This window comes from Microtus pennsylvanicus, chromosome 2 (genome assembly GCF_037038515.1).
Source record: "Microtus pennsylvanicus isolate mMicPen1 chromosome 2, mMicPen1.hap1, whole genome shotgun sequence".
Taxonomy (NCBI): Eukaryota; Metazoa; Chordata; class Mammalia; order Rodentia; family Cricetidae; genus Microtus; species Microtus pennsylvanicus.
In genome coordinates this window covers 13997923-14011630 of record NC_134580.1, presented here as the reverse complement: position 1 = coordinate 14011630, position 13708 = coordinate 13997923, and the positions used below count along the sequence as shown (strand labels likewise).

Sequence of the window (13708 nt, the reverse complement as noted above, 5' to 3'; positions counted from 1 at the left end):
CGTTGTTTTGGAGACCAAATATGTAACTCTGGCAGCCAGGAAATTGCTATGTAGAATAGGATAGCCTGGAATTCATAGAGATCCACCTGCCTCCAAGCCTGGCTGGTTTTGTTTTTATTTTATTGACTGTTCCCTATATCATAATAGAGTGCTTAAATAAACAGACCTTAGACAAACACTGTTAATTTACAAGAAAGGAGAATGTATCAAATACATTCAGGACAAAGACAATGCAAAATCTATACAAATACAGACCATAAAGCAAAAACGTGACATACAGGACCAGCCAGAAGGATCAGTACACAAAAAAGATCACTTGTTGCAGAGCCTCTAACCTACGCTTGATTTCTAGAGTGGATGGTGAAAGGAGAGAGCCGACTTCATGTGCATGCACCTACACTGTTTCACACTTACACATCTAACACACACCACTAAAATAAAAAGCAAAAAATTTCAAGTATGATATATTATGCTTATTTGTAGGAAAAAGAAGTAACATACTATTTTATGTTACACATTAACCATAGATATTCTTTTCAATTAATTTTCTAAGAACTCACATAAGATCTCACTCACCTGCCGAGTGAAGGCATTCTAAGTTCTAAACAGTATAGTCTAAACAAAGTTATATGCGACACATTAAGAAATAATCTTACTTTGTCCTGGTTTTCTTTATTCTTGTAACACAGATTTCCAATGAGACGAATGAGATGAGATTTAAACCCTTCAGTCATGTGTTCGATGTCACCCTCTGCTTTTAGAGAGTCAGAGGGACTGAAGATGTTCGTGGTATCTTTTCCAACTACGTGAATCACCCGTAAAACATCTAAGCAAAAGAATAGAGTTCATTTTCCATAAGAAAATACACAGTATCTAAGTTTTCCATAAACAAACACAGCAGACTAAAATGAAGTGATAAAGCACCTAATACTCCCTTGATAATGACTGGCGTGTGGGGTCCAGCACAGCAGCTGATCACCTCCTAGAGTGCAAGAGGCTTCAGTTCATCCTCAGAGCCACCAGAAATACAACAGCATAACAATAACCAGATAGCTTCTTTGCTTTTGCATTAATTTTTCTAGGTTCCAGTTTGAAGGAGGCTGATTGTAACAATTAGCTTCACTTGGAATTTCTATTTATCCACAAAGGAAAGTTAACTAAAATGTTGCAAGCTTTTTCTTATAAAATGATTTTCAATTCCAATTTGTTTATACAAAATCAAATGTGAGAGCTAGTCAGGTTAAATGTAAATCATAAGAGGTTTTGGTAATTACTTACTCAATGGCCAATAATCAGCCTCAGCCATGGACTGACATTAGCTATAATCACAGGAAATAATACTGCTATATTCTATGAACACTCCCAAGAAGCCTATGAAAACAGACTTCCAGGAGTTATCCATTTTCCCATATTATTTCATTTAACCTTCTGAACAAACCTATTAAATACAGGCATCACTTTCACAATTTTACAAGAAGCAATCAGACTCAGAGAAGTAGTAACATGGCAGAGATAGGATGGCAATCCACACTGGCTCTAGCTTCATGGTTCCCAGTTTGGTTATTTATTCTGATCATCATTAAAAGTACTACATTTAAACTAGAACTTAGGAATGGAATTACATGTCTTCTACAGATCACTGCTAGTTCAGTTACACTTTTAGATACAAAGACATCTTTCTTCTATATTGACATCTAGACAAAATAACCTGGTTGGTTTTTTTTTTCTTTTTGGTAAAATACTGACCAGTGACAAGCAAAACATAGATTTGGGTATCTACATGAATGGAGGTTCTATAGGGCTTAATTTGCAAACAGCTTTTGAGTAAAGGCAGTAATGCTTCAAATACTGGTTTCCTAATTATTGTTAATCTTATTACAAGATTAAATCCCTAACCTGAGTAAAACACTATTCTTTGTTTTTGGAAGTATAATTGAGGAAGACAAATTACCAGATTTTATAAATAAAATTTATGGTATAATAAAACTTATCATTTGCAAATCCCCACCATCAGTTTCATCAAAAACATTCCCATAAGGTGACACTGCAGGTATGTGCAGAGGGGTCTGATTAGTCAACATTGTCTGCTCCATAGCAAGAAGGAACAGCAATGCAGCCTCAGTTTAAGCAACCTGAGCTGTTAGCATTATACCACAATTCTAGTCAAGGAAAAATTTCAAAGAATCTCAATTGAAAGCACCAAGAATAAGGGCTTGTGTTTGAATTTATAGCATAGAGCATGTCAAGAATTTCTTAACTAAAAACACTAAGCCTGCTATTTCACTCACCAATCACTCGTTCCATCAGATCAGGAAAAACTTGTAGGTAACCAAGAAGCTCAGTGTGGGATGTCATTTCACACAAGACGTCCAGAAGCCGAATGGTAGCCAGTGCTTCCTAAAAAGATAAGGAAACCTCCTTGCTAGGAATCAGAGTTTTAACTTTGATTGTTATAGATAACAAGAGGATAAAATGCTGTAACAAGTACCATGTGACACATCTACAGAGAAACCCAAGTATCCAGATATTCTGAATAATCACTAACAGGTGCATCAAGAGGGCAACACTCCATGTCATTATATGTCTTCTTGGAGAAAAGAGAAGAAAAGCTCTTACTGAAGCAAAAATACCTTCCAACAGTGGGATAAATGTTCCAAAGTACAACCGACACATAACGCTTATGCAAATACTTTCTTTTAAAAGCACTCTCAGTATGAAAGTTACACTTTAAAGATACAAACATTCCATTAAACACACTAACTTCTTGTCTACAAAAGTCCTATAATGTCCCAAGGTCTAAAAAACACTAGTTTTCTCTCCTTCTGCTCCTGATTTGGACCTTGAGATTTCTGTCCGGTGCTCCAAAGTGGGTCTCTGTCTCCTTTCATCACCTGATGAAGGTTAATATTCAGGAGGATGCCTATATGTTTTTCTTTGGGTTCCCCTTATTAGCTTCTCTAGGATCACTAATTATAGGCTCAATGGAGCAGAAGGAGAGAGAGCACGAGCAAGGAACTCAGGACCGCGAGGGGTGCACCCACACACTGAGACAATGGGGATGTTCTTTCGGGAACTCACCAAGGCCAGCTGGCATGGGTCTGAAAAAGCCTAGGATAAAACCGGACTCGCTGAACATAGAGGACAATGAGGAATACTGAGAACTCAAAAACAATGGCAATGGGTTTTTGATCCTACTGCACGTACTGGCTTTGTGGGAGCCTAGGCAGTTTGGAAGCTCACCTTACTAGACCTGGATGGAGGTGGGAGGTCCTTGGACTTCCCACAGGGCAGGGAACCCTGATTGCTCTTTGGGCTGACAAGGGAGGGGGACTTGATTGGGGGAAGGGGAGGGAAATGGGAGGCGGTGGCGGGGAAGAGACAGAAATCTTTAATAAATAAATAAACGGAAAAAAAGCCCAAAACACTAGTTTTGTCGAGCGGTGGTGGTGCACGCCTTTAATCCCAGCACTCGGGAGGCAGAGGCAGGCGGATCTCTGTGAGTTCGAGACCAGCCTGGTCTACAAGAGCTAGTTCCAGGACAGGTACCAAAACCACAGAGAAACCCTGTCTCAAAAATCCAAAAAAAGAAAAAAAACACTAGTTTTAAGAACTTACACTAGTCCCGGGTAAATCTAAGCCTGTATGCAATGTATTGGTAAGGTGGAAAAGATAATATTATTTGAAAATGCTAGCTCGCAGTTACTTCATATAAATAGTTTATATGAAACAGAGGCACAACCAGGAAATTCCCATGTGCTGATTCTATGGCATCCCAATATTCCAATGTATTTTTCAGAGTTATAATTTTTATATATTTTAAACCACACTTTTTCAAGTATATATTATTTGACAAAACATAGTAGCACCTATAAATTTAGGTCATGAAGATAAAATTCTTCAAAACAAAAATTCTTTTTAATAATACTACTCTTTGTAGACATTAGAAAAATTGAAGGTAAGTCTTGTTTTCTACAAATCTCAAAATAATATTGAGAAATAACAAACTTTAATGCCTTGGGTCTTTATTTCAAAGCTTACACATGCTAATAAAAAGCTAAGAGGGATATAAAAAGATTAGAGTCTATGTCTGAAGTCAGTATCAGGGGTAAATCCATTTTCATTAACTCCGCAGTGCTTAAGCACTCTCTTCTGCTAAGTGGTGACAGCCCAGACTATCTATCGCCTCTAGGTGACAAGTCTACTGGAGAAACAGCGGGTTGACTCAACATAGTAAAGGCTGCTTTTATTTTTTTGTTTTCTGTATACATACAATTTATTAAAACCCTTCACAAATGATGCTATATTGAAAGTTCTTGTACAAATATCTGCAGTTCTGAAAAAGTAAATGTGGGTTTATACATTCTTAAAAATCCAAATGCTGGGTCAAGAGTATGTACATTAAAAATGGTTTAGCAGTATTTTGAATGGCACACCAATCTATTAGAAGGCTGCTACGACACTTTGCAAATTTTTTAAAAGATGTATTTTATTTTTAATTTTATGCGTGTGTTTGTGCACATGAGAATGGGTTCCAAGGGAGGCCAGAAGAAGTCTCTTTCTCACTGACTAGTGCAGCTGTTAGGGATCATAAGTACTAGTGCTTTGCCTGTTTCTGTCTCCTCAATGTGGGAATTACAAGAATACACTTGGCTTTTTCATGTGTGTTCTGGAGATCAAACTCAGGTCCCACGCTTATGTGTAAGCACTTTACTGCCTGAGCTATCACCCCTACCCCATCTCACTCTTAGTTTTAAGACAATACATGTTTAACCTTTAATTATGTATCGTATGTATGTGGTATGGGTGCATACAGGTGAGCACAAAAGCCTAGAAACATTGAGTTAGAAGCAGCTGTGAGCTACCCAGTACATGTGTGCTGGGAATTCAAAAGGTTCTCTAAAAAGTAGTACAGGCTGTAACCACTGAGCAATCTTTCATGTCATTGAGAGCAATTTTTTTTCTGTTAAATTTCTTTTTTTATTTTTTTATATTATTATTTATTTATTTATTAAAGATTTCTGTCTCTTCCCCGCCACCGCCTCCCATATCCCTCCCCCTCCCCCAATCAACTCCCCCTCTCTCATCAGCCCAAAGAGCAGACTGGGTTCCCTGCCCTGTGGGGAGTCCAAGGACCTCCCACCTCCTTCCAGGTCTAGTAAGGTGAACATCCAAACAGCCTAGGCTCCCACAAAGCCAGTACATGCAGTAGGATCAAAACCCAGTGCCACTGTTCTTGACTTCTCAGCAGTCCTCATTGTCCACTATGTTCAGCGAGTCCGGTTTTATCCCATGCTTTTTCAGACCCAGTCCAGCTGGCTTTGGTGAAGAGAGCAATTTTTAAGTGATACACCAAAGCAATATTGGCTTTAGTATTTGTTTGTTTATTTTAGTTTTTTAAGACAGTATTTCTCTGTGTAGCCCTGGCTGTCCCAGACTTACTCTGTAGACCAGGCTGGCCTCAAACTCACAAATATCTACCTTCCTCTGCCTCCCAAGTGCTTGGATTAAAGGTGTGTGCTGACACCACCATCCAACTAATGCTGATTTTTTTTAATAAAAGAAATTTAATGAGTATGGGGAATATGTTAGGTGGGGTTAAGCTGACCTCCTTTTGGTCAATAACACAGATTCTAGGAGAAAAGAAAAAAACTATGTCTAATAGTGAAACCTTGTTCAACCTTTGAAAAATATAGAGCAGGGCCAGTGAGGGGGCTAGGCAGATAAAGGTGCTTGCATCTAAACCTCAAACTCTGAAATTAACATGTTGGAAGTAGGGAAGTTGTAACTGTTTTTTGTTTTTTTTACTCTTTGGGGGCCCTCCACCACCCAGTTCCCAAATAAATACTTATTCTTACTTATGAATTTCCAGTCTTAGCTTGGCTTGCTTCTAGCCATCTTTTCTAACTGAAAATTATTCCATTTCTCTTTAACTATGTTTTACCTATGGGTTTTTATCTTTATTCTATATGTCTTTCTTCCCTTCTTACTCAGTGGCTGTGTGTGTGTCCCTGGCATCCTCTTCTCTCTAATTCTTTTCTCGTTCTTTGCTCTTCTCAAGCCTAGATTTCACCTTCTATTTATTCTCTCTGCCTGGCAGCCTGACCTAGTTATTGGTCGTTCAGCTCTTTATTAGACCAATCAGGTGTTTTAGACAGGTAAAGTAATACAGCTTTACAGAGTTAAACAAATGCAGCATAAAAGAATTCAACACATCTGTGCATCATTAAATAAATGTTCCACAGCAGCCGGGCAGTAGTGGCGCACGCCTTTAATCCCAGCACTTGGACGGCAGAGGCAGGCAGATCTCTGAGAGTTCGAGGCCAACCTGGTCTACAAGAGCTAGTTCCAGGACAGTCAGAGCTACACAGAGAAACCTTGCTTCAAAAAACCACCAAAAAAAAAAAAATTTTGAAAATTTTTTTTAAAGCCTCAATTTCTTAAAAAAAAAAAAAAGCACAGAGTACATACAACATTGTGAAAAGGAGATGCAACTTAAGGTGTGAATACACAAGGAAAGCCTTAGCACAACAACAACAACAACAACACACACACACACACACACACACACACACACACACACACACACACACGGCTCTGTAGAGAAGTGGGGACAGGCAAACCAGAAACTTAACTCTTTCATGGACATCAGCTAAAGAATTATTTATAGAAAAGTGAAGCATGAGCAAAGTGCAAAAATATGATCTTTACCAGTTTGTGCAATCAAAGAGACCATTCTTTTTTTTAATTTTTTTAAAATTTATTTATTTATTAAAGATTTCTGTCTCTTCCCCACCACCGCCTCCCATTTCCCTCCCCCTCCCCCAATCAAGTCCTCCTCCCTCCTCAGCCCGAAGAGCAATCAGGGTTCCCTGCCCTGTGGGAAGTCCAAGGAACCCCCACCTCCATCCAGGTCTAGTAAGTTGATTCTTACTCATATTAACTGCTAGTGCAAGAAGTTGCTTAATTTGGGGTTAAGGAGTAAATGAATAAAAACCCCTCCAACTAATGGTAAATCTCAAGTGTACAGGAATCAGGAAATATAAATCTGTCAAAGGAAAGGTGATGCTCGGGACACGTAACTGAGATTCAGTAAATTCAATCTTAAACTATGCCAACATGGACTAAACGGGTACCAAAACCTGGAAATCAGTACATACAGTACATCAAAAGATGAGCATAGCCACCTTAACGCGCAACTACTTCTGTAAGGAGGCATATGAAGAAAGCTTCAGTATTTTCAAACTCCACAGGCCAAAGAACTTCTATGAGCATAGCTATTTTCAATCACAGCCTTTTGAAAACTTTATTAATTTTATTAAATATCTTGTAGTATATCAGTGCTGGCTTGCTGGTCAGTGGCTGGAGGAGATGAATGCAGAGCCCTGATATGCAGCACTCACTAACTTCTATGATGACCCTGACAACCAAGCAACAGCCAGCCCATAAAGTTATGAATAGCAGACTGTTAGAAGTCAGCATCAATCAGTTCCAGAATAAAACTTGAGAATATGGTATGTTGGAATACTGGCTCAAGGGTCTTTTTCAAGCCCACTCTACCTTTTTATCTCCATTTCTATCTCAAAGTATGTATCAAAGTATGATACATGCAAATTAGCATATTTCTTCCTCCCTTACAGAAACTAGTTGAAGAAAAATTCAAGCTACCAGTTTAATAAGGGACCCTGTTAAGACAGTAAGGTGGAGGCAATAAAGGAAGACACCTGACATCCTGCTCTGGCTTCTTCATGCACATCCATGAATGTATACACATGCACACTCCCATGCATGCAACAGAGGAAGGGAGGGGAGTGCAAGTATATCTCACTACAATGCTAAAACTTTTAAACACACAGTTCTTGTGAACAATTTAAAGTCAGTTGTGCTTTAATAAATATTCAATTTTTTTACTGTTTCCTAAAAAATTACTTTTTAATATATTTATTATATATTACACATATAATCGTGCATTATGCATAAATATTATGTGTGTACATGAGTATATGCTAATATGTGATTATATATTATATAAAAGCAACTTATATGTTATGTTAAATAACATATATAACATAGTATGGTTGATAAATAAATATGTTGCTTTTCTCAAGGCTGGGACAAAATACCTAGTAAAAGTTACTAAAGGAGGGGTTTATTTTGACTCACACTTGGAGGGTTTGCTCTATCATGGCCAGCAAAGAGTGCTGAAGAAAGCAGCTGTGGCAGCAAGAACATGAGTGGAGCAGCTGGTCCTCAGTCAGGAAGCAGAGAGAGATTAAGGCTAGTGCTCATGTGTCAACCTCTGTGTTCAGCCTGGAACCCCAGCTCATGGATTGATGCCATTACTTTTTAAAGCACACCTCAGTGCTCCCCCTGCTGGGAACAGAAGCACCCATCTCCAGAAAGGTAAATCAATTCTGAGACTTCCTCCTGTCTTTCACGGGAAGAGAACTGCTGTCAACATGAAGGCACAGCCAAGTGGCCCTAAATCCAAGTACAAGGAGGGCGGTGCACTCTCATGGCCAAACCATCACAAACATGACTTCAGTCACACTGGAAATCAGGAATCTCCCATGATCACCCACTCTCCAGGATCTATTTTCTGCTTCTCTGCACACCATTTCATGCTGTGTGAATGTCTCCCACCTTGTCTCAATCTACTGTCAACTGCATTCTAGCATCAATCACTTCTTTCTTGATCACTCTTACCAGGACACAAGTGATCTATTATTTTTTCTAAAACTATATTTAAAATTCACTTCATTGAGATATGGTTTATACACAACATACACCTTTAAGCATACAAAACAGAGTTTGTCAAAGTACACAGCTATGAATAACATTTCACAAAGTTCCCTGTGTCCCTGTGGAACTACTCTCACCCCTGACGTAAACCCCAGCTAACATGACCTGTTCTCTGTCATTATCCAGCAGTCTAGCCCACTACTAAGTCTCACAAAAATAGCATCCTAGTCTAGCTTAATCCACCTGCTCTCATGCTACTTTGGGGGCATCTTTCATGCTGTTCCAGAAGTGTTTTTATTTTGCTACGAAGCAGTTTCCAAGAGAAAACAATTCTGACTTTAACTCCGAGAGAAGGGTAAAGAAATAGGAACAAGCAGAGGTTCTCCAGTGAAAAGGCAGGGCTAGAATTATTGCCAACTAGCTTCAGTAGCCATCAGTAGAGAAAGGGTTAGCAAAGGAGGATGTGAGATGGTTAACCAGGATGGGTGGGGTGGGGGAGCCCCTAACATGGGTAAGGGGAATAACTTTTCAAACAACAGCTCAGAAACCTTTATTAAAAGGTTGTTGTTGATGTTTTAGGATTTTATTTTATTTTAAAAGATCTATTTTTGTTTTATATGTATGAGTATTTTATCAGTCTATTATGTATACCACGTGCATGCCTGATGCCCTCAAAGGCCAAAAGAGGGTATTAAATCTCCTAGAACTGGAATTACAGATGGTTGTGAACTGCCAAGTGGGTGTTGGGAACCCAACTCAGGTCCTTTGCAAGAGCAGCAAGAGAGTGTGGACACACAGAGTTGAACTACAGCACTGTTTACAGTGAGTAGAAGCAGAGACGATCTACATGTCTAGTTACAGGATGACCCTGTCTAATTATGAGTATATGTTAAATGACCACTGTGGAACGGACAAATAAATGGCATAAAATCCATTTATGTGTCTTTAACACATGTCTGTGAGTTATGATCTACTTAACTAAAAGTACCAACTAGAATTACTTTTCAAGCCACTAACTTGTACTGGAAAAAGCAAGAGCATTGTTTCCCCCTTATCTATGTTTCTAAGTTCTCTATTAAAACCACCTATCACTCAAGGAGTACACTTCAACTTTTCAAGAGGCGTTGGAGAGGTGGGTCATCAGTGAAAAGTTCTCCCAGAGGACCCAAGTTCAGTTCCCAACACTCACATAAGACAGTCCACACTCACCTGGAATTCTAGCTCTGGGGGATCTAATACCTTCTTTTGTCCTCCACAGGTACCCACACATATGTGGCACACATTTACACAATACACACACATAAATAAAAACAAATCTTTAAAACCATTTAAGAAGAAAAACCTCATAGAGGACTTGATTGAACTAAAAACCTGTCTGTTCTCCACTTCCAGGGCTATGAAATCTGTCTCCTTACCTTATCCTCTGTTTGAGGCTCCGAGACCAACTTTAGCACATTCCTACACTGATCCACAAATGAGTTTGCAATCAACTCGGCATGGCGCAAAAATATAGAGATGTCATCCTTTGTCAGCTGCTCATCACCCACTAGCTTGGCTATCATAATGTCTAACAGTGCAACCCTGTAAAATAAAAGAGTTCTGCGTCAGTACGTAACACTTAGGCTGTATGAGACCAAGAATGACTTCCAGAGGACATTTTAAGAGTTACTTTCATGTTAAAAACTTTTTAGCTTTATTTTAATATCTAGCTAGAAAAAAACTTTTATTAATAAAGATAATTATCAATTGCCTGTTTTTGAAGAAATATTTAGTTTCTTCTATGTGACTTACTAGCAGCAAAAACTATCCAATACACTTTTTATAACCATTACTTTAAAGATTGAAATAATTCAACATTTCAGAAAGGTTGTGAATTTAAGGTTTATGAATACATTCACTAAATAATAGTAGCAAAGTGAAGTAGCTGACACCAATCTATGCATTATACACATTATCACATTTAATCTTTATAATAATAATTTTACATTAAAGATGTGAGTATAAAATATCAAATATCTGTAATTCAGCAAGCACCCACTCTCCCATATACGAACATCATACATACACATGCATGAGTGCACGTATGTGTAAATGATTTTGTCTAAGTCACTATCTGACATGACCATTTCTTTTTTTGTTTGTTTTGGCATGTTTTGTTTTGTTTTGAAAAGGTTTCTCTGTAGCTTTGGAGCCTATCCTGGAACTAGCTCTTGTAGACCAGGCTGGCCTCGAACTCACAGAGATTCACCTGCCCCTGCCTTCCGAGTGCTGGGATTAAAGGCATGCGCCACAATCACCTGACTGACATGACCATTTTTAATTCACTTGTGACCAAACAGGTACATACTCTCTCTCAAAATTATGATTTCTGTTGTTGCTGTTTAAAATAATGAAAATGCAAAAGACTTAGTGAAATTTTCTATAGCCAAAAAAAAATACCTATTTAGTTATATTTAAAGTGACTCAGGACAAACTATGGTTGTTAAAGTCACATATATGCAACCCTGAAAAGTTTTTAATGAGGACCAAGAATGAAGGTAAGAGGGGGAAAGAGTGTTTTATGAGCATTCTAGAGCAAGAAATAAAATATCTGAAATTTAAATTCAAAGACTGGCATCTCTACCAAGTTTTCAATTTAGATTTGAACTTCTCCAAAAATGTGATCTGTTGAATACTATATGCTACAAAGGCTGAAAATGGTATTACCCAGAACAGCACGCTAACCAAGTAGAGGCAATAAATGCTGCTGACAAACCTCCTCTGCACTTTAATAAGTTAAGCAGAATCACGGCTGGAGTATAACCTCAATAAGCATTACAAGAGTCTCACTCAGGAGAAGCTTCTCCATTCACGATAGCCACAAACAGCATAAAATATCTTGGGGTAAATCTAACCAAGGAAGTGAAAGATCTATTTGACAAGAACTTTAAGGCATTAAAGAAAGAAATTGAGGAGGATACCAAAAAATGGATGGACATCCCTTGCTCTTGGATTGGGAGGATCAACATAGTAAAAATGGCAATTCTACCAAAGGCAATTTATAGATTCAATGCAATCCCCATCAAGATCCCATCAAAATTCTTCACAGATCTGGAGAGGACAATAATCAACTTTATATGGAAAAACAAAAAACCCAGGATAGCCAAAACAATCCTATACAATAAAGGATTGTCTGGAGGCATTACCATCCCTGACTTCAAACTCTATTACAGAGCTACAGTAATGAAAACAGGGTGGTACTGGCATAAAAACAGAGAAGTCGACCAATGGAATCGTATAGAAGACCCGGATTTAATCCCACAAACCTATGAACACCTCATTTTCGATAAAGGAGCTAAAAGTATACAATGGAAGAAAGAAAGCATCTTCAACAAATGGTGCTGGCACAACTGGATGTCAACCTGTAGAAGAATGAAAATAGACCCATATCTATCACCGTGCACAAAACTCAAGTCCAAATGGATTAAAGACCTCAATATCAGCCCGAAAACACTGAACCTGATAGAAGAGAAAGTGGGAAATACCCTACAACAGATGGGCACAGGTGATCGCTTCTTAGGTATAACCCCAGAAGCACAGACATTAAGGGCAACATGGAATAAATGGGACCTACTAAAACTGAGAAGCTTCTGTAAAGCAAAGGACACTGTCACTAAGACACAAAGGCAACCTACTGACTGGGAGAAGATCTTCACCAACCCCACAACAGACAAAGGTCTGATCTCCAAAATATATAGAGAACTCAAGAAACTAGACTTTAAAAGGCTAATTAACCCAATTAAAAAATGGGGCACTGAACTGAACAGAGAATTCTCAACAGAAGAAGTTCAAATGGCCAAAAGACACTTAAGGTCGTGCTCAATCTCCTTAGCAATCAGGGAAATGCAAATCAAAACAACTTTGAGATATCATCTTACACCTGTCAGAATGGCTAAAGTCAAAAACACCAAGGATAGCCTTTGCTGGAGAGGCTGTGGAGGAAGGGGTACACTCATCCATTGCTGGTGGGAATGCAATCTTGTGCAACCACTGTGGAAGTCAGTGTTTCGGTTTCTCAGGAAATTCGGGATCAACCTACCCCTCGACCCAGCAATACCACTCTTGGGAATTTACCCAAGAGATGCTCTATCATATGTCAAAAGCATTTGTTCAACTATGTTCATAGCAGTATTATTTGTAATAGCCAGAACCTAGAAACAACCTAGATGCCCTTCAATGGAAGAATGGATGAAGAAAGTATGGAATATATACACATTAGAGTACTACGCTGCGGTAAAAAACAATGACTTCTCGAATTTTGCATGCAAATGGATGGAAATAGAAAACACTATCCTGAGTGAGGTATCCCAGACCCAAAAAGATGAACATGGGATGTACTCACTCATAATTGGTTTCTAGCCATAAATAGGGGTCACGGAGTCTACAATAGGCGAATCTAAAGAAGCTAAGTAAGAAGGTGAACCCAAGGAAAAACATATAGCTATCCTCTTGTATAAGGGAAGTAGACAAAATTGCCGGGGAGAAAAGTGGGATGTTGGGGGTGGGGTGGGATGGGGGTAAGGGGAGATGGGGAGAGAAAAGGTAGAAGGAAAGGAGGGGGACTTGGGGAAACAGGAGGATCGGGATAAAGGAAGGTTGGATAGGGGAGCACGGAACCCCATTTCTTAGTTAAAGGACCCACTTTAGGATGGGCAGGAGACTTGACCCTAGAGGGGCTCCCAGGTGCCCAAGCTGAGGCCCCCAGTTAGTTCCTTGGGCAGCTGAGGATAGGGAACCTGAAATGACCCTATCCTAGAGCAATACTGACGAATATCATGCATATCATCCTAGAACTTTCATCTGGCGATGGATGGAGATAGAGACAGAGACCCACACTGGAACACTGGATAGAGCTCCCAAGGTCCCAAGGAGGAGCAGAAGGAGGGAGAACATGAGCAAAGAAGTCGGGACCACGAGGGGTGCACCCACC

The 13708-nt window shown here is 39.1% G+C and overlaps 1 protein-coding gene across 2 annotated transcripts in view; it reads right to left on the bottom strand.

Moving 5' to 3' along the window:
- Nucleotides 1-13708, bottom strand: part of Atxn10 (ataxin 10) — a 149923-nt gene that overhangs the window by 86376 nt on the left and 49839 nt on the right. For both annotated transcript variants that reach the window (XR_012909597.1, XM_075960243.1), the window contains exons 7-9: nt 10155-10320; nt 2289-2397; nt 657-826 (exon numbers count right to left, since the gene is read on the bottom strand). Coding sequence is in view for 1 of the 2 variants with exons in the window: in XM_075960243.1 (XP_075816358.1) it covers nt 657-826; nt 2289-2397; nt 10155-10320 (445 nt within the window). In the remaining variant the exon portion in view is untranslated. The remainder of the gene's footprint in view (nt 1-656; nt 827-2288; nt 2398-10154; nt 10321-13708) is intronic.